The sequence below is a fragment of the Pogona vitticeps genome, chromosome 4, assembly GCF_051106095.1.
Source record: "Pogona vitticeps strain Pit_001003342236 chromosome 4, PviZW2.1, whole genome shotgun sequence".
Classification (NCBI taxonomy): Eukaryota; Metazoa; Chordata; class Lepidosauria; order Squamata; family Agamidae; genus Pogona; species Pogona vitticeps.
In genome coordinates this window covers 212,724,273-212,745,169 of record NC_135786.1, presented here as the reverse complement: position 1 = coordinate 212,745,169, position 20,897 = coordinate 212,724,273, and the positions used below count along the sequence as shown (strand labels likewise).

Here is a 20,897-nt window from a genome sequence, read left to right as displayed (position 1 = left end):
TGGCCTAGACCCATGGTTGTGACACAATATAGGCTAGTTGTATGGAACATTTCCAGATATAGATGATATATCCCAGAGAAACCAGCTCCTAACTGTAGCAGCAAAGCTTTCTGGGTGGGAAGAGGGAATTCATTCCATATGGCAACAGAAGGGGATAGGGTGGCTCCTGTCCATGTACTCAACCTCATGTGTACTGCCTATACGCAAGTACCATGCTCCCATGCTAAACATGGTATGGTGAAATCCATGGATTTCTCCCCTCTCAAAACCAAGAACTCTTTATTGTGCAGCCACAATAAAGGGTGGGGATTGACAGAGTTAGTTAAAGTTACTTTTTAAAACTGTCAGAATCCATACTATGGGGGTAAGTGGTTATGGATATTGTAATTCAAAAAAAGGTTATGTTTCCAAGCTTTGGCTTTATAGCTAAAATTCAGTTCATAACCACAAAATTGATTATGGAACTTTATATTGCTAGTGACATTCAAGACAGATGCATCCCTTGTGTGTTCTGATGTCTTAGGAAACGAGACATTTTCCTTTACATGCACACACAGGATTGTAAAAGGAAAAGAAAACAAAACATTATACGTCTACATACCTGCACTCGTACTTCCTCCAAAGGTCTACACAGTGGAAAGGATTATAACAGGGCTGACTGTTGCATGCACTTGAATGGCAACCTATGGTGATGCCTTGCTGCTCCACAACAAAGCTGTATTCAGTGCTTTTACCATCCACAAGAAGAGGCTGGCCATTCAGATGAACATCCCTCATACAGCCTGCAAAAAAAAAAATGCAGGTGGGAAAGAGATCTATATAATCTTCAGGATCTTGGTTTGGACAGCTGGAAAAGATTAGGACATGAGAGAACTAGGAAGGTAACTGGTCTTCAAGAGCAGCTACTAATCCTCTAGCTGGCATAGCAGAAGACAGCTGCCTCTAATCCTAGTAGCAAGCTAGGATGTGATAGGAGTCATAGCACTGTTAGGGTGATGAATCCTCTGCTGAGTCTTGGGGACCTTTGCAAATTCCTAACCTTGCTACTTCTTGGAGCTAACCCTAAATGACACATCCTTAACGCTCTTCAGTAGACAGCAGGAATTTCTGATGGCTTTCTTGCCTATAAGTCACACCACATACCTTGGAAGTCACTTTCTGAATGGTTAGCAAAGTGGTTTCCTAGCACAATGCTTGCCAAATCCATTTTGAACCAGCCACTTGATCCCAGAATAGAAGACACTTCATGATCACCTCCACCATCATTGACACGCAAAGAAAATTCATTGTGATAACGTTCTAGGACTAATTCAGTCCATTGGCCATTGTCTATGCGCACAGTGTTTAACTGAAGAGTGTGATTTTTGTCTCCCAAATTGAAGCTCACACCAAAATGTCCACCAATGATCTGGAGGCAGAGAGAAAAGCATGGACTTCACGTATCATTCTATAAAAGACATGTACTAAAAAGACATGTACAATTAAATATGTGGGTGTTCAATTGAAGCTAATTATTGTTCTGTACACTGGTTAAAGTTCTCAGACACTGCACTTAATTAATTAATTAATTAATTAAACATATACTGCCCATCTAGAACATACCTACTCTGGGCAGTTAAAAGATAATGTTTCAAAGATCACTAATTACTAAGCTAACTGTTTTTCTCATTTCTGGTCTGGACTCCCTTGTCCCTGCAGGACTGGGCCCCTGCTGCTGCTTCGGGCTGCCCCATTCCTTCTTCAACACCAGCCACCTGGCTTGGAGGGGAGGGAGGCTGTAAAAGCCAGAAGCTTGTGCCAGGGCCCTGCTGGACCAGTGTGCCTGCCTTCGGGGGAGTCGCCTGTGCTATCTGCCGTCCCTCAGGCACTGGGTGCCCCAGTGTCCTGGGGGGAGTTTCTGGCCTGGACTTCCTTGTCCCTGAAGGACTGGGCCCTTGTTGCTCCTTGCTGCCTCTGGCTGCCCCACCCCATCTTCGGCACCGGCCACCTGGCTTGGAGGGGAGAAGGAGCATTAGAAGGATGTGTGTTTGTTTTTAACAGTTATTATTATTAATTGCCATCGGATTGCATAGAGACCCACAGTGGACCTGAAGGAACAGGAAGGGGGGAGGGTGTTGGAGGGGGCAGCCATTGAGGTGGTGCTGGGTAGGGGAAGGAATGGTGGTGGGGGTAGAACATGCCCATGTAGGAGAAGAGAGGTTACATACCTTACATCTATCCCCTCTTCTAGTCCCACCCCCAACCAGATGGTATCAGGTGACCATATCAGCAAACCCTTGAGCCACACGGTGCTGTTGATGAATGCCAGGTCAGTACAAAATAAGACTGCCCTCTTCCATGATGTAATTCTGGATGAGGGTGCTGACCTGGCATGCATTACTGAGACCTGGGTAGGAGAGGAGGTTGGAATTCCCCTCTCCCAGATGTGTCCACCTGGGTACTCGGTCCAGCACCAATGTCACTTGGAGGGTCGGGGAGGGGAAGTTGCTATAGTCTATAGGAGTTCTATTTTTCCTTGACCAGGCTTCATATCCCTTTGAGAGGAGGTCTTGAGGGCCTGTATTGTGTGTTGGGATTACGAGACAGATTAGGGATTCTGTTGGTGTACCGCCCACCCTGCTGCGTACCAACAGTCTCCCTGCTTGAGCTGACGGAGGTAGACTTGGACCTGGTGTTGAGGACTCCCAGGCTGTTGGTGCTGGGGGACCTCAACATCCATGCTGAGGCTGCCTTGGCTGGGGTCAGGCACAAACCCCAAAGTAAATTACTTTCACAGCACATTTTTGCAGCTACACCGAAAAAGATTTAAAGGGAGAGAGGCACATAGTGGTCTCAATTGGAAATATCAAAGAGGTAAACTTAGATTTACCTCCCAACTAGTTTATAAACCGATATCCAGGGATACAGTCCAGTTCATGAGAGGCATCTAATGCAGAGGGTAGGAGTCCACAAAAGATGTCAGAACATTAGACATATGAGTATTTTAAGTTATTGTGAACTTGGGTGAATCCAAAGTCAAAATAGCCATGATGACATGCAGCCTCTGGTAGGAGAGGACAAGGAAAAGAAAGAGAAAGAGGAAGAAGAAAAAGAATTTGTCTTCAGGATTCCTCTTGCCTTTCCATTTCATAACTTGTATGCTGTCATAAAGGCAAAGCCAGACTCCAGTTCATTTCTGCATAATGGTTTCCAGGAGAAGCTGTTAAAGAGGGCAGGTATAGAGTAACCCCATTTTTCTCGAAAGTAATCTGATCCCCTCTCCCCAGACCAAAAAAGTTTCTTGAATTCTGTTCCAACAAAGACATTCAGGTAATGAGTCAAGTTTTGTTTTCATTCAGGAATAAATCACGGCTTGTTGTGAAGCTTCAGTTTGCTTTGACATCTTGGTGGGGTGGGAAACAGCATAATAATAGGAAGGGAAAAGAGTGATGTAATATCTTTGTAAACCCAATAGTTTTACTTGAGATATGTTTTTGTGGAGGGCAGCCCACTTCTACTGGATGCAAGTGCTTCTAATGGAACAGACTGCAGCCTACTTAAGCTTGTGACAAATGAAACTACAGTGGTGCCTCACACAACGAGCGCCTCGTAGAGCAATGGCCCCAACGGGCGAAAATCGCAGAGCGAAGGTCGGTAAGCGGTTCGCTTACCGACCTTCGCTTTGCGACCCGCCGATCAGCTGTTCCGCGGCTTCAAAATGGCTGCCGGAACAGCCGAAAGGGCCGGGTACAGCGTTTTCGCGCCCTTGGTAAGCAAGGGGAGGGCGCGAAAATGCTGCCGGAACAGCCGAAATGGCTGCGCGCAGCATTTTCGCGCTCTCACCTTGCTTACCAAGGGCGCGAAAACGCTGCGCCCGGCCCTTTTGGCTGTTCCGGCGGCCATTTTGAAGCCGCGGAACAGCTGATCGCAGCCATTTTCGTGCCCTCGTTCAGCGAGGGGAGGGCACGAAAATGGCTGCCGGACCCCGGAAGCATCGCTGAACGGTGAGTTTTCAGCCGATGTGGAACGCATTAAACGATGTTTAATGCGTTCCAATGGGCTTTTCTGCCCCGCTCAGCGATGTTTCACACAGCGAGGGTTAATCCGGGACGGATTAACCTCGCTGTGCGAGGCACCACTGTAATTATTCTTCAGGATGCAAAAAACCCCTTTTGTTGTTTGTGCTATAACAAGACCAAAACTGTTACTCCCTCCAGCCAGCCAGAAATTTCCATAACCATCAAGAGAGGCTTGCACATTGTTTTTTACCTCAACTCTGATGTATCCACTTCCATCTACAGATGTCATACTCAGAAGTGTGCTGTGGGGCATTCTGGTACGCACTGAGAGTTGGGCATATGTATTGTAAGCGTTAAATGCAGTTTTCAGTTCATAATGAATCCAGCTGTCCTTTCCAAAGGTCCATTCTGGAAGAACTAAAGGTGAGAAAACACATAAGAGTAATAAAACCCTGTAACAATTTGAGCTTTCCTCCCTCTCTTTCCAGCTGCTTCCCTGTGTATTTACACCAGTTCAGCTGGCTGAACTGCAGCCCACCATAGCTGCCCATTTAATCCTATCTCTTCCCCCCCACCCGCTCAATTTCTCCCCAGCAAAAATGGTATACAACTCCTCCTGAAGCCTCTAGAACTGTGGTTCACCTTTCAAATGGGTTAGAGCCTCTTCCTATCACTTTCCACCACACCAACAACAAGGCCAGTGGAGGTGATGACATTCCAGTTGAAATCTTAAAAGATGACACTGTTAAGATGCTACACTCAATATGCCAGCAAGTATGGAAAACTCAGCAATGGCCAGAGGACTGGAAAAGATCAGTCTACATTGCAATCCCAAAGAAGGGCAGTGCCAAAGAATGCTCCAACTACCGTACAATTGCACTCATTTCACACGGTAGCAAGGTTATGCTCAAAATCCTACAAGGTAGGCTTCAGCAGTATGTGGACCGAGAACTCCCAGAAGTACAAGCTGGAGAAGACTCCCTGGAAAAGACCCTGATGCTGGGAACTGCGAAGGTAAGAGGAGAAGGGGGCGACAGAGGACGAGATGGTTAGACAGTGTCATCAAAGCTACCAACATGAATTTGACCAAACTGGGAGGCAGTGGAAGAAAGGAGGGCCTGGCGTGCTCTGGTCCATGGGGTCACGAAGAGTTGGACATGACTCAACAACTAAACAACAATACCACCATCAAAGAAAAAAAATGACTAACTTATTCAAAACCAGCAATATATCTCAAATTTCGTTCTGTGAGGATCAGGCATTTTTGGAAATCCATGTAGCCTCCAGAAGAACCTGAAGACAGAAAATTGATCCTTTGCCCTTTTGAAGTTGTCCACCCCTGGTTTACAGAATGTGTCTCTGTTTCTGGCAAACTCTTAAAAGAGAATTGCTCAAGTCAGATCATAGTACCAGATTGCTGTCAAAACAAAATAATAAGACATGGGTTGTGCTAACCCAGGAGCAAGGTTTATGCAGCCTGCATGAACAGGTAGCCATCACTGAGATATGTTAGTGATCCTGGCCACCATCAAGATTTTTAAATTTCCTTGATTCTTACAGAGTTTGAAATTAATGCATTACAAATAGTGCTACCTGTCATGGGTTACTTTTGGGGGGCGGTAATAAAGAGCATAACAACATTTCTTTCACAAATCAATATTACTGCTGGTTATTGCAGAATATTTTGTATGTAATTTCACTTACTTCTTGAAACATTGTATTTTGGGGATTATTTGCAGTGATTGTTGGACCCTTTTCCTTTTATTTATTTATTTATTTATTTATTTATTTATTTATTTATTTATTTATTTATTTATTTATTTATTTATTCTCGAAGGTGACACATTAGTATCATGATTAAAGCAATGAGAAATAACTTAGTTTTAAAAAGAAAAATTAGGTTTGAAAATCCAAATACAGTATATTAAAGGTATAAAAAACAACTAATATTTTAGCTCTGGATTCCTGTTAAAAAGGACAATACATACTCAGTCCAGAGCATCTCATATCCTCCATACTGTACATTCCCATTTCTGAACACCTATGTAATCAGAGCAAAATAAAAGTACACACACCTATGTAAAATATGCACAGGTTCATTTCTTCAGCATAATGCCAGCTGCAAAATTATGGAAAAAAAACTGCAAAATACAGCCTTAATTGTAAAGCTATAAAACCCCACCTTATTAAAACCAAACATTGAACCAATTTTACATCACACTGCATCTGCTCCTTTAATCACAAAGCCTTTTCCTTAGAACTCCTCTTTTACCACCTTGCCAATCATACCTTTGTCACATTTTGATCCCATATAGCCGGCGAGACACTTGCAATTGAACCAATCCCAGTCACCAATGCACTTGCCGTGGGTGCCACAGGAGGATACTCCAGCTTTCTGGCACAGTCCATCTGTCAGAGAGCATCCTGGCGCACTGTTCAGAGACTCAGCAGGGTGCTCTAGATTGTATACCTGTGGAGCGGGTGTAGAAAATAATAAGCAAAAATAATCAAGATAAATGGCTATGGTTAGTTTTAGGTAAGGAATGGAATAAGATAATACAGTGGGGTCTCGACTTACGAACGGCTCGACATACGAACGTTTCGACTTACGAACCGCTCTCATAGAAATATATGGACTCGACTTACGAACTTAGATTTGAGTTACGAACTCTTTCCCCCCCCCCTTTTTTTAAAAGCTAAGTCATCTTAGGTTAAAAGGAAAAAAGAAAAAATTATCCCCCTCTAGTGGCAGAAGGCGGAATAGCAGCTTCCCATTAGTTTCTATGGACGAAAAGAGCAGATACAGATTAAATGGTTTTCAATGCATTCCTATGGGAAATGCAGATTCAATTTAAGAACTTTTCGACTTGAGAACTGCCTTCCAATACGGATTAAGTTTGTAAGTTGAGACCCCACTGTAGTGCACAGCTTCTTAATGATCTCACCTGGCTGTCAATGATAATGTTTCGAATACATCCAATAAATCCTCTGAAATGCTTTTGGGAGGTATGGTATGGCTGGGCCTTCTTAACACCACCCAATTGGAGTGGTTGGTGGACATCAAGAAATCTATTAATGAAAAGAGAGCTTAGAGAGATGGACAGCAAAAATCTTAGAAGCCTACAGTGGAAGCCAAACAAAGGAAACTTCTATTCTTTGACAAAGGTGGCATCCCCACTCAACCAAGTTGTGCTGTATTTGTACTTGGGGGTTTCTGTCAACCAAAATAAGAATTCTTTCTTAAGTATGGAAATTTGATGTTGGCTTTAACTGAAAAGAAAAAAAAGGGGAGAATGAATCTCAGAATGCCAAAGAATGTATATTTTATTCTTATTTAGTCAATGCATTTTGGCCCTCCATATGCTCTGAGGTTTTTCTTCACGAAATTTAGAAAACCTAATGAGATATCTGTCAAGAACAAATAATCAAGGTGTTATTGCAATTCTGACGGAGATCTTGTGAAGCTTTGAAAACTTCCCTGAGAAAGACCCCAAATCATATGGAGGGCCAAAATATATTAGTTAAATAGAAACCTCAATTTTGGCATTTTGAGATTCAAGCTTCTTCTTCTTTTGTTCTTTTTTCTGGTGAATGGCTGTCAGTTTTAGTTCATTTATATTTTAATTGGCAAAAGCTACCACTTGTCCCAACTCAGGACATCGCCAAATCACTAAATCATAGGAATCACTCTGGGGGTTTGCAAAATGAGTCAGCTTCACATATGAATTCTCCTTCCCTCCTCAGGTTAATGTGAACTGTTGCTTTACCATTAGTTCTAAAAAGCATGACAATAAATTCATTTTAAAAATAAAATGAAATAGAACAAGCCGAGCTAGGAATCCTATTTTCAGTCAGGGCTGGGCTAAAATATATATATTTTGTCTTGGCTTGAAGCAAAGGACAAGATGACTCACATTCCTTCCTGTTCCAACACACAGAAGCAAACTAGATGGACAGTTGAATTTCATTTCCACATTGGTGATATGACAGTGTAACAGGGTTCTCCACTATACCTCATCTTAGCACAACAGCCCAGTTTATGAGGTGCAGCATACATCCTGTGGAACTCACAGCACTGTCCTCCAATACTGTGAAGTCTGAGAGGAATAATGTATTCTTGAAGGCTTTCACGGCCGGGAATCCAATGGTTGTTGTGGGTTTTCTGGCTTGTTTGGCGGTGTTCTTAAGGTTTTTCTTCCTAACGTTTAAATACTCAGCTATCCAACTGCAACAGAGCACAGACAGAGTTCTGACTTACGTCCTCTGAAGATGCCGGCCACAGAGACTGGCGAAACATTAGGAAGGAAAACCTTAAGAACATGGCCAAACAGCCTGGAAAACCCACAACAACCTCAGAGGAATAGCCTGGAGCTTCTGCTGCTGCTTCCTACAATTGTTGCTTCACTTTGCTCAATGGTAGGGCAATCTTGGCTCCACTATCTAGTAAAAAGTCAACTATAGTTAGTGGTAACTATAGCTGCACTGGTAAAGACATAATGCTTAATGCTAACCTAAAGAGGTATGGGTGAACCAAAAGAGTGAAGCAATTGATAATTAACCCATTGTCAAACGTCTGAATTGGGCGAAAGAATCAAAAGGTACAATTAAACAAAGTCACTAACTCACATTGCTTATTATGGCCATTAAATAAAACACATTTAATTGAAGACCCATCAATTCAGGTTAAGCCAACACTTTAGTTGTAGATTAATGTAGATTAAAGCCTGAAGTTAGTTTTTACCTTTCATTTCCTGGAGTTTCAGAAGAAACCATACAGGTAGAGTGATCCACCTTTGACACATCCTGTAGGGCACCGTTGTTATTCACAAGGGAGACATTTACACAGTGGTCCAAGATCAGTTGCACTTTCTAAAGTAGAATATATATTTATACATATATATATGTATGTATGTATCTGTTGGCTCTGAAACGGGAACATTGGATAGTAGGGCTTATGCCAGCTCCTCATGTTCCCCACTCCCCAAATTAATTCTATCCTCCTGGAAAAAACATAAGGGCCCAAACAGGAAACAATCACAGGTTCCTGCTCTCTGAGAGAGAAACTGTATTTTATATTTAAAAACTAGTCATTAGAATAGGTAGCAGTGTTAGTCTGTGCTATTCTTTAAAGGCAGCTTGCCTGTTACTGTCACAACAGGAGTTTTTAAAGTCTCCTGTCATTTGCAAATTAGCTTGCTTTGCTTTCTGACTGGTTTTCAAGACAAAGTAGGATTTTCCTCTGCAGGTCTGATTTCTTAGATACAAAAGCCTGGCTCAATCACTAATTTTATTTTACTAATGTTATTTTACTTGTAATATAACAGTTTATCCTTCATCTAGTTTTTGTCTGCACAGGAAAACACATAAAACCTTTTTTAATCAAAGAAAATCTAGATGCTAAAACCCAAGAGTAGTTTTTTGAGAGATCTTACACTTGCCTTTCCATCGTTTATTATTTTTAAGTTATGCCAGCGACGATCAGCGATATTGACCTTCTCCGACAGCTGCAAGAACAGAGCCCCTGAGCCATGGCTTAAAGTCAGTGATGGAACACCATCTAAGAGTTCTGTTTAACAGGAAGGAAAAAACACATGCACAGAGGATGGTTTTCCTCTTTGACAAGACCATCCTTCTCTCACCCACCCAACCTGAGAACTCTTTATGGGTCTCAGTGCTGCTCCTGGGCTTTGGAGCTTCCTACCAAGGACAGGCTGTTCCATCTTTCTAGAACCAAAAAGGCTTTTGGTAATTAACCTCACTTGATGGGGAAATGGCTTTCAATTTGATGAGTGCTGCATTTTTATGCTAACGTCATGTTTTCAGTATGTTTTACGTTTATCAACCAAAATCCCATTGGCAAAAGTGCAGCAAAGTAAATTGCAGCAGTGAATTTCCAGGAGTAAGTTGCTGCTCACGTCTTTTATCATGCACCAACTCACATAACTGGCATGTAACAAGGGATATAAGTTGCAACTTGTTAATTAACAACAATTTATTGCTGGACTTTGACCAGCACAAAAACTAATATAATTTTGACCATTACGTTTTCATTAATATGAACCATTATCTCACTGCTAGACCCAACTGGAGTAGCCCCACTGATTCATGAAAATCCAACTGAGTGTTGAGTTACCATTCAGTACTTGATTCAGAGGTTCTACCTTGTAGCTGAGACTAGTAATAGGACACTGGTTTTGATGCTTGTATTTGTACCATTTAATTGTAAGCCATTAGTGCCAGGTGCAAAAGAAAGGTGGAATACACAATAAACAAAAGCTAGATAAATATGAATTAACAACTGGCATTAACTTCACAGAATTTCTTAATATCCAGTTTAAATCTGATTAGCAGTGGAAATCACATTAGAGCCACATATCAAAACTAGAACATCCAAAAAGTTTATTTTAAGTGATACAGACCTGCCACAGTGCAAAGTACTTGTGAAATTCTCTAAATATACAAAACTGTTTGCAGTAACTTTCACACTTGCATGAATGTGTGCCTGTACATATTTATTTATTTATTTATTGGACTTATATACCGCCCCATAGTGCTACAAGCACTCTCCGGGCGGTTTACAATACAGGCTACACACATTGCCCCCCCAGTAAGCTGGGTACTCATTTTACCGACCTCGGAAGGATGGAAGGCTGAGTCAACCTTGAGCCGGCTACCTGGGATTTGAACCCCAGGTCGTGAGCACAGTTTTAGCTGCAGTACAGCGTTTTAACCACTGCGCCACGAGGCTCATATGAGTGAGCGTGCATGACTGACGACAGCACAAAAAGTCTCTTATGGTGTTATGGAGTACTCTAAATTCTGATGATCCTTTAAATCCTCACAGCTTTTAAAGGTACAAGAATATGGATCCCAGAAGCAAAACTTTGGGGTCACCTACCCATGCTGGAAAAAGAAGTGTACAAATTTTACCTAGTGCAATGAAGTCTTCCACTTCTCCTGGCTTCACATGTGCCACTGGTCCATTGTATAGCAGAAGGCCATCCCCAACTTCAGTAATGAAATCCAAGGAGATACGGCTCTCAAAGCATGGTTTGATGGGTGGGAACCAGGCATATCCATGTCCTCGAAAGGTGTGCTGTGTCTGCTGGCATTCAGGCCCATGGAAAGCAGGTGGGCACTTGCAGCTGTACAGATGAATGGGACACATTATTCCAGTTTCATACCCCTTTTAGACATGTACCACATCGTTTAGACATTTTGCCTCTATTGGCCTCCCTAAGTAGGTCATCCAGCAGGGTGACCAATGCCGTTTCTGTGCCGTGGTGCGGCCTGAAGCCCGACTGAAATGGATCCAGGGCATTGGTTTTAACCAAGAGAGCCTGAAGCTGGTCGGCCACCACCCTCTCAACTACCTTACTGAGAAAAGAAACATTGGTGACGTGCCTATAATTGCCAATGTTGTTCGCCACCAAGCTCGGTTTCTTTCTAGTGGACCTAATAAGCGTTTCCTTAAGGGCAAGAGGAACCTACATGTAAATGTAATAAGTAACTCAACTTGCATATAGAGATACATACATGTCAAATAATTTCTAAATGTCAACTGCTTAATATAATGGAAGACTGCTCGGGATTCTCTTATCATCACAGCTGTTTCCAAAAACAATAACTGATAGCCACCAGCAAAACAATGAGATACATCACTGTAAAAATTAAACGGTATGTATGTTCAAAAGATAAAACATGTTACCAGGGAAAATTTCCTTTCAACTTTTAACATGTGCAGTGCTATTTATATTTAACAGGTAGTTTGGAGAGATAAGGTAACTAGAAGTTAAGGCAAAGGATCAGCCAGAGGTGCCATGCACTAGAGATCATACACGACAAAGTGCAGCATTGCCATCTAGTGGTCTTAAAAAAACAGCTTGACGCTTGCTTTATTTGTCATGTTTTAGAGCTGGTAAAAATATGCCTAAATTCCTCATCCCTGACAATTTAGGCTGCCTGAACCTAACCAGACGCCCTGTTCCAGAAGGCTTTTAACTGAAATAATATTAGCTATGGGTCAGATGGCAATTTTATATATATTTTAATTGTATTTTAATTGTTGCATATCTTTGTTGTATTTTGGATGCTGTAAGCCGCCCAGAGACCTTTGGGTAGTGTGGGCGGCATATAAATAAATAAATAAATAAATAAATAAATAAATAAATAAATAAATAAATAAATAAATAAATAAATAAATAAACACAGTTGAAGAACTCATAAGATTCCTCATCTTCAATCAAGGATTAGACAAGCAGCTTTTTCTTCTTTAGGTCCCTATAATTTGTGTTCATATGTGTGCAAAGTTAGTGTTCTTTCCCCTGGAGAAGCAAAGCAAACACAAATATAGCAAACAAATACAGAAGGACTGGTTGATTTGTAAGAAAGATGCAAGTCAATTCAATGTTTCAACTTCTAACATGTCTAAGAAACAACAAACTGTTCTACTTTTACACAAACCGTATACTTTTGCAGGAAACATTTATGCAATAAATACATCACTTCTGCCACTGCTAAAGTACTGAAGAGTACTGACCATGCCTACAACCTCTGCCTCATTTTTGTTGGCAAGAATATGTAGAATGTAGCACTTCCATGCCTGCAGTTCCCCATTTTTACTTGCAAGGACAAGGCAATTGAGAATCATAGAATAATAAGAGTTGGAAGGGGCTATAGGGCCATCGAGTCCAACCCCCTGTTCAAGCCAGGAGTACAAATCAAATGATATCTGTCAGGTGGTTGTCTAAATTTCTCTCGAATGCCTCCACTGTTGGAGCACTCACCACTAGAGATGGGGATATTCATATTCGTATATGAATATCCCCGCACAGATTGCGATAATGAGGGTCCAGCCCCCTGGGGCCAGACCATCCACTCACAATTCCGCCACTGCCACTAGCTTCACGATCCTTCCTATCACCATGGAGCTCCCGATCGGCGAGCCGCTCTTCAACCTGGCAGGGAGGCTTGTCGTCCCGCCTCCTGCCAGGAGCGGCTTGCCGATCGCGAGCTCCGGAGTGATAGGATGGATTGCGGAGCCGGCGGAGTGGACGGTCTAGCTCCAGGGGGCCGGACCCTCATTATCGCCACCTGTGCAGGGATATTTGTATATGAATACAAATACCCACCCATCTCTACTCCCCACCTCTCAAGCTAATTGATTCCTTTGTAGTACTGCTCTAACAGGAGGTTTTTCCTGATATTCAGCCTAAATCTGTAGCTTGAGAATGTACATCCTTACAGTGTATACATGAGAAAGATTCATGCTTAAAAAGTTGTGTACAATAACATGGATCTCTGAGACAGATTTGGTTGTCACTGATCTCATAACTCCAAAAAAAGTAAGTTTACTTTTTAACACTTCTAAGATTTGTTCTTTTTCTTGCCAACAGTCTGGTTTTATAACCAAACTGAGTATGCTCAGTCCTCATTGGGCTATTTGTAGGTTTCTTCAACTTTGAGGGTTATTTTCTTAAGATTTTTGGTGGGAAGAACATTTCTGTATATCTCAGGGTTCCCAAATGGAAGCTCATACCTCCATTTTGTGCACAGATGGCACCATTATGGCTATAAAAATATTAGCACTTGGGAAGTTTCCTATTAGTGCAGGAAATGATTTGAACCATTTTTGAAGGCTGATATATATTTTACTGCTGTTTTAATTTTTTATAATTGATTCTGAAATTAGATTATCAATGAGGTACCCTCTAGGTATTTTGGATTTCAGTTTGCATAAGCCCCAGTCAACATGGATCATAACCAGGAATTCTGGGTGTTGTAGTCCAAAACACCTGGAGGGCAGTAGGTTGGGGATGATTGTTTTAAATCTTTGGTTAGTGGATAGAGTGATACACTGGACTCTGGAGAACAGGGTTGAATCTCCGGTTGGCGATGGAAACTGACTGGGAGAGTGGAACTGGCAAAACCACTCTTTAAATATCTCACCTTGAAAACCCTGTTAGGGTCAGTACAAATCAGTTTCAACTTAACAACACATAATAACAACATATCTTTAAAGAAATCAGATCGTTCCCCAGACATTTCACCTACCTATAACCCAGGTCTGTGTCCATACAGGTACCACCATTATAGCATGGATTTAACCGGTAGGAAGAACAGGAGTGATGCTTCTTCTCTCGAGGTTCACACTTACATTGGGCACTACTCAAGACTGTAATAGAGGCCAGCAAGACACTTCCAGAAGTAGTTATTGTGGGAAGAGGACTAAATTCATTTTTGCTGATGCAGCCGGTGCTATGAGAGCAGTTTGCTGTCACACACTCGTCGATGCCAACCTGTGTGATGTTGATGTTCAAGACTGTTTCCAGCTATGGGGAAGATGAAACTTTTAGCACCTGGTTTTCTTTTCTTTTCTTTCTTTCTTTTTTGAAAGAACTCAAAACATCTAACATAAAACATTGGGTTGAAGATTACCAGTACCTTCGAAATTGCACTCCAAACACTTCCTCATAGTGCTTTAATTCAAAGCAATAATAAATGAAACAGGAATTGCTAATAAAGCAGTAGACTGCTGTTTTGCATAAATGCATAAAACCAAATGCTTGAACATATTTTTGTGTTTTTGGTTTAAAGAAGTACCGTATTTTTCCATGTGTACACCCCCCCAGTGTTTAAGACGACCCCCAATTTTGACCCTTGCTGGAGGCAGAGGAACAGTCAATGTGCAGCTGCGAGGGGCTGCCCAGGCTGGGTGCGCCTCTGCTTCCTGGTGGTGCTGCTGCCACTGCCGCCTGATCACCTCCTCCATCACCAGTGCTGGGGCTCACCTACAGGTCATGTCGCTGCTTTGTCCCCTGCCCGCAGGGAGCCCACAAGTGGCGCTGGAGGAGGCGATCTGGAGGCGGCAGCAGCAGTCAATGGGTAGCCGTGAGAGGTGACCGAGCACAGCTGCTCCTTCGCCTCCGTTATCCTTCCATGTATAAAACGACCCTCAATTTTCCCTCTAATGATTTTAGGGGAAAATGTCATTTTATACACAGAAAAATACGGTAATTCGAGGGGAATTTGAATTCTGAGTGGAGAAACAATGAAGGGAGAAGTACTGAATTCTCTGTTCATCCATTTCCAAAATGACCTCACATTACTTGCTGAAGAATTTGAAATATGGGCAAACATGCATCTAGAATTCCTCAAGGATAAAAACGCTCTGTGTAAAGAGGCTTTAGAGTTTAGAAAGAGCAGACATCAAAGGGTTAAGCACCTTTTCTTGCTAGTTCTCTACTCAATGCCTCCAGAAAGCCGTCTTAATTTAATTAAAAATACTTAGGGGTTCCCATCACCCCAAGTTGCTTGTGTACAAACACTCCGAAGGTTTTCTTTCAGTGCCTCACTGAAGCTGAAGCAAGATGGGTGCTGATTAGAAAGCAAATCCTTACCAAGGACAGCCCTCGTTCAATGAAATTACTTCCCCACTCTCATGGGCATTTACAATTACAGTGGTGCCTCGCTTGACGATGTTAATTGGAGCGAAAACATCGTCAAACAAATTTTAAAAACCCATTGAAATGCACTAAAACCTGGTTAATGCATTCCAATGGGCTGAATACCTGCTTGTCCAGCGAAGATCCTCCATACGGCGGCCATTTTCGGTGCCTGTATAGTGAGGAATCTGTCCTAGAAAACAGCGGGGGGCCATTTTGAAAGCCGGCGGACATGTTGAAAACAGACGATCAGCTGTTTGCTGATCGTCGTAAAGCAAAAAATCAGTTCCTGAAACAGGCGTGAAGCAAAATTCCCCCATTTAAAACTTTGTTTTGTGGTCGCAAAAGCAATCGCAAAAACGTCGACATAATGCATATTCGTTGTAGAGCGTGGTGATCGTCCAGCGGGGCACGACTGTAATTGCTTTTTCACTTTCTGTGGCTTTGTTACTTGGGCTGTGCATTTGTTCCAGGGTCCACCTGCAGAATACTCCTCTGCTTGACTTGATGGGAAGTGTTCTTCCCCCACCCAGTTTCCTGCTACACCAAACTCAGACTACTCAGCAGCCCCTGCTCTCTGTAGCATTCACCAAGAGTTGGAGATGCTGCCATTTGAAAGAGGGTGTGGAGAGGGTATGTAGAAATATACAATCATATTTTCCCAATTCAACTACAGTACTTAGAAAAGCCCTCATTTTTAAAATAAGGCTCAAATGAATGAAGATTCCATCAGATGTCTTTACTGGAGCCATATTACAGATATTATCTAGAACTGCAATTCCATATGGTGAAAAAGCAAAGGCTTGAAAAGTTTCGCATACCCGTGCTTTTGACACAGCAACGTTGCCATTAAGTTTTTCTGCTTTGTAGTAGGGTGATCCATGAATTGCAAACCACACATCTACTCCTTGTGTTTCACCCAGACTGTTCAAGACACTGAAGATGTGGACATTTTCAAGTTGGGCTGGTATGATTTCTGAGAACAGCTTCTTCATTTGACTGTACTTACTTTCACTCTCAGATGACTGATATATAAAATCTTCTGCAGTGATATCTGCGATTAAAACAAATATTTCCATATAATTGCATTTAGGAAATTCATCTTCAATAAAAGCTTTGAAACACAATGCTGTACTTGAGATCAGCTGATGAGCCTTCACGGGACCACACAATATTAGATGTCTGGAAGACATTTAGCATTTATTTTTTACCTCTTACTCGGATAGAACCTGCATTGTGAGCTTCTTCTTCTTTGATTTCTTTCACAACAACCTTTACAGTAGAGACCACATCAGGCCAGATGCCATCTGTAACTTTCACTCTTATATCATATGTCCCTGTAGGAGTTCCTTCTTTTATACTTAATAAGCCAGAATTATCATTGAGGATAAAATGCCTGGAAGAAATACACAAATCAAAACATAAAGTTGTGACATAACAGATGCATTCTCACATTAATTTTTATTACTATGTTGACCCACTGAATCTACCTTTGATTATTCATTTCCCCTTAGTATTATAACCATGCCTGCTAGACTATATCCTAAAGCTTACCACTGCCAAGGCATCTAACATTTCAGTTGTCTATGGCTCTTGAATACTATTCTGTTTAATAATTTAAGTGTCAGCATTGATTCTAATTTCATTTATTAGTGTATGTATAATCGCTGAGATGTAGTAGGACTGTAATTCCCACCTTCCTTCCTCACTGGCCATGCTAAAAATGGTTAAAGGGGCTGCAGTCCAACATCTGAGGAGCTGCAAGTTGCTTATCCCTGGTTTATATACAGCGTAACAGGACACCTTTCAGTTAATTCTGCAATTGTAGTGATTTTCATAGCAAGCTCCCTTGCAAATAACATAAGGCTAAATTCAACTGCTAGTCCCCACTAGAGTAGACCCAGTGACTTAACTGCTAAATAGTAAGTTAACACTTACATAAATTCCATTGATTTCGCAGCCTCCTCTTGGGCCTAGCAACTGAATTTTCCCATAATTCATCACTGACAGAATTATAAAACTAATATACTAAGTCTCAGTAAAGATCTATTTTACAGTTCTAACTCTTTAAGAATACTGTAGAAGAATTTAAATTTCTCTATTATTTAGGAAATAACAAATCTGATTTGTTATTTGAAATCAGCAGAGTGAACAGATATAAACAGCAAAAGAAAAAGTGTTCTCTGCTAAAAGATTATACTGGGTGAATTTTCAGAACAATTGCCCATTAACAATTACATTAAGAGGTTGTTTTTTTCAGAAACACTAAAATTGAAATTTACCTGGGTGCTTTCCCTTCAAAGTGATATGTCTTGTGATCCCAGTCATCATTATCTGGGGCATGAATCTGACCCAGTACAGTTGTGGGCAGAATACCTGGAAAAAATAAACAAACAAAGACTATGTATAATTTCTGACAAGCAAGAAGACATTCTACATGTATATAACTGTCTGGTGGGTACAGAAGGCAGAAGATTTCAACAGTGGCCTCATCACTGTGTATCAAAGAAAATTCATTTACTTCCCTTGTGTGTTTTTGCATGGCTTGTAAAGACCTGGCTATTTACATTTGATTTTACTGATCAATTTGACAATTATTCCAGATTTTTTTTGGGGGGGGGAACCACACAAATATTTTGCTTGCTGCTTTTATTGTTACATAGTTGGTTTTAGATTTATATTCTTTCATTTTATTTTTAGCACTGGATTTAATTGTCGATTATAATACTGTGTGAACTGAACCACTTTTAGAGAGTTGTAGAACTGTTAGCAATATACAGGCATCTAAAATAAAGACAGAAATTAGATTACTGTGTGGTTTGTAAGAAAGATCCTTAGAGGTTGGTAAATTGTTTTACAATCCCCAGAATATAACTTGGAATACATTTAATTCACCCAACGTCCTGTACTCTTATTCCCTTTTATCCCCCAAATTAGTTCAAATTTACAATCCAGTACCTCTGGAGAGCAAGATGTGGAGGCAACCACCAAAAATATCTCTGTATGCACCTAGTTGTCTCCACAGATCCAGAAATGTTGTACTAAAACTGCCCATAAAAAGAATCAGGGAAATACAGTCTACAGAATGGCCATGAATATTCTACAACAGAACCCATGCAGGGGAATGAAGACAGCCCCAATTTTACTCCTGCATCTCTAGTTTAAAAAGCGTCAGATAGCTTGCGGTGGTAAAGACCTTTCTGCCAGAAACCCAAGGGAGAGCCGGTTAGAATAAGGCAAAGTACTGAGTTAAGTAGGCAATCTACTATTATGAAGGTACCTACATTTTGGCATGGAAACAGGCAAGCTACCTTCATCTCTAATGGCTTACCACTGTAACTGTAGATGAGGCATTCCATGAAGCCAGCTGAATGAGGATGGTCATTTCGGTCCCCAATATTCACTGTTAATGTGTTGGTTGAGCTCATGGGAGGGTTCCCGCTGTCAGCAATCAGAATTTTTAGATCAAATGCCTTATGCACCTCCCTGTCAAATGTATGCAATGCTGTCAGCATAGCACTTCCATTGTGGAAGTCTTGCAAATTAAAGTATGTCACACTGCCAAAGTCACTCAGTAAGTGGAAAGAAAATGGAGGCCCATTTGCCGGGCTGTCTCTGTCTTTAGCGTACAACAACGTTGATGTGTCATTCATCTGGACAACCTGAGGAGAAGGAGTGTTTTCCCAAACAACTGGGTTGTATTGAGCCTCAAACTCAGGTCCATTATCATTGACGTCCTGAAGAGCTACCAGAACAGTGGCGCTACCACTCAGAGGTGGCTGTCCCATATCGGTAGCAATGACCACAAGCTGATACTGTGCTACCATCTCATAATCCAACAATCCTGCTACTACGATCCAGCCATCATTAACCACGGAGAATCTTCCAGTTGGGTCTGACTTGTTTAGCAGGTGGTAAGAGAACCTTCCATTCAACCCAGAATCTAAATCGACAGCAATCACCTGGACAACTTTAGTACCAAGGGGAACATCTTCAGCCAGGCCTGCTACTTCGTAGAATTGTGGATAGAAGAGAGGAGCATGGTCATTGAAGTCCTCCACATAGATAACACAATGAGCTATGCTGAAAAAATCCAGATCTTCTGCTTTCACTGTCAAGTTGAACACCCTCTCATGGGGCTTCTCAAAGTCTATCCGTTTCCGCAGCCGAATCACACCACGCTTATTAGCTTTATCTGTCTCAATGTAAAACTTGCGGTCATCATCACCATCCAAGATGCTGAAAGTCACAACAGCATTTCCTCCTTCATCTTCATCAGTGGCAGATACTTCCGCAATCTCAGCATTGAGGCCTGCACTCTCAGAAGCAAAGGCTGTATAAATCTTTTTGGTGAAGGCTGGGGCGTGGTCATTGACATCTGTCACTAAAATGGTGGCAGTCCCTGTTCCAGTAAGACCCCCTCCGTCCTTTGCCTCGACCACCACCATGTACCTGTCTTCTTTCTCCCTATCTAAGGATCCCAACACTGTGTAGATGGTGCCGCTAACTGGATTCACTGTGAACAAGTTGAGGTTAATTTCATTTTGGACGTTCTGAATAATACTGTAGGTTAAAACAGCATTCCTTCCAGCTCTGGGGTCATCAAGGTCTACTGCCAGCATCTCCATGACAGCTGAATCAGCAGGAGCATCTTCAGGGATTTGCCCCATGAAGCAACCATCCGAAGTACAAAGAAAAAGAGGTGAATTGTCATTCACATCTGCCACATCTATGATAACGTCAGCAAAACCAGTTAGACCCTCACCATCCTCATCAGTGGCAAGAACAAGGAAGCGCCATACAGATCGTTTCTCTCGATCCAATTTCTTATTCGCAGTTATCTGTCCTGTGTATTCATTGATACTGAACTCATTTTGCGCACCCTGTCCATGTAATGAGTAGCGAAGAGTGCTCTGGTTAGCTTCCTGGTCAGGATCAGCTGCAGAAACCTAGAAGCAAGGAGAGACATCAGCTGCACATATAAAAATGCTGCTGTCAAGATGTGAAATGTTATATATAGAGAGAGTGTTAAAACAATTAAGGGAGTATTGAAAAGACAGCCCTGAAAATGTATGTTGTACTCTTAAAATGAGATTTAACAGAAGTTTAATAGTAGCTACAAAACAATCAGCCAGCTCTCCAACCAGGTCTGGAAGCAAGGTCGTTGTACAATAACCTTGATTTCTGAAGTAATTTTTCTCTCTCATGGCTGACATTTAAACGTATTTATGCTGCAATGTGTTAATATTACTGGAGATGGCACCTGGAAGTCAAATAACCGGGACTTTCTGTAGCTGCTGTACTCTGGTTTTACAGTACCTTGGTGTGCCAGATACTTTTTATTTATTTATTTTTCCAACTTTTACCCCGCCCACAGAGATTCAATAAATCTACTCTGGGCGGCTTACAAACAAAATTTAAAACAAACAATATCAAACAACATAGAATGGTCCAA

General features: G+C 41.6%; 1 protein-coding gene across 1 annotated transcript in view; it reads right to left on the bottom strand.

Annotated features, from left to right (window-relative positions):
* The window catches only part of LOC110074761 (neural-cadherin-like), a 69,090-nt gene that overhangs the window by 7,726 nt on the left and 40,467 nt on the right, over positions 1 to 20,897 (bottom strand). Inside the window, 13 exon segments of the mRNA XM_072999133.2 lie at positions 602 to 782; positions 1,144 to 1,408; positions 4,249 to 4,415; positions 6,288 to 6,468; positions 6,944 to 7,085; positions 8,740 to 8,867; positions 9,437 to 9,564; positions 10,929 to 11,143; positions 14,052 to 14,329; positions 16,264 to 16,496; positions 16,654 to 16,838; positions 17,725 to 17,818; positions 18,774 to 20,391. Coding sequence (XP_072855234.2) covers positions 602 to 782; positions 1,144 to 1,408; positions 4,249 to 4,415; positions 6,288 to 6,468; positions 6,944 to 7,085; positions 8,740 to 8,867; positions 9,437 to 9,564; positions 10,929 to 11,143; positions 14,052 to 14,329; positions 16,264 to 16,496; positions 16,654 to 16,838; positions 17,725 to 17,818; positions 18,774 to 20,391 — 3,815 coding nt within the window.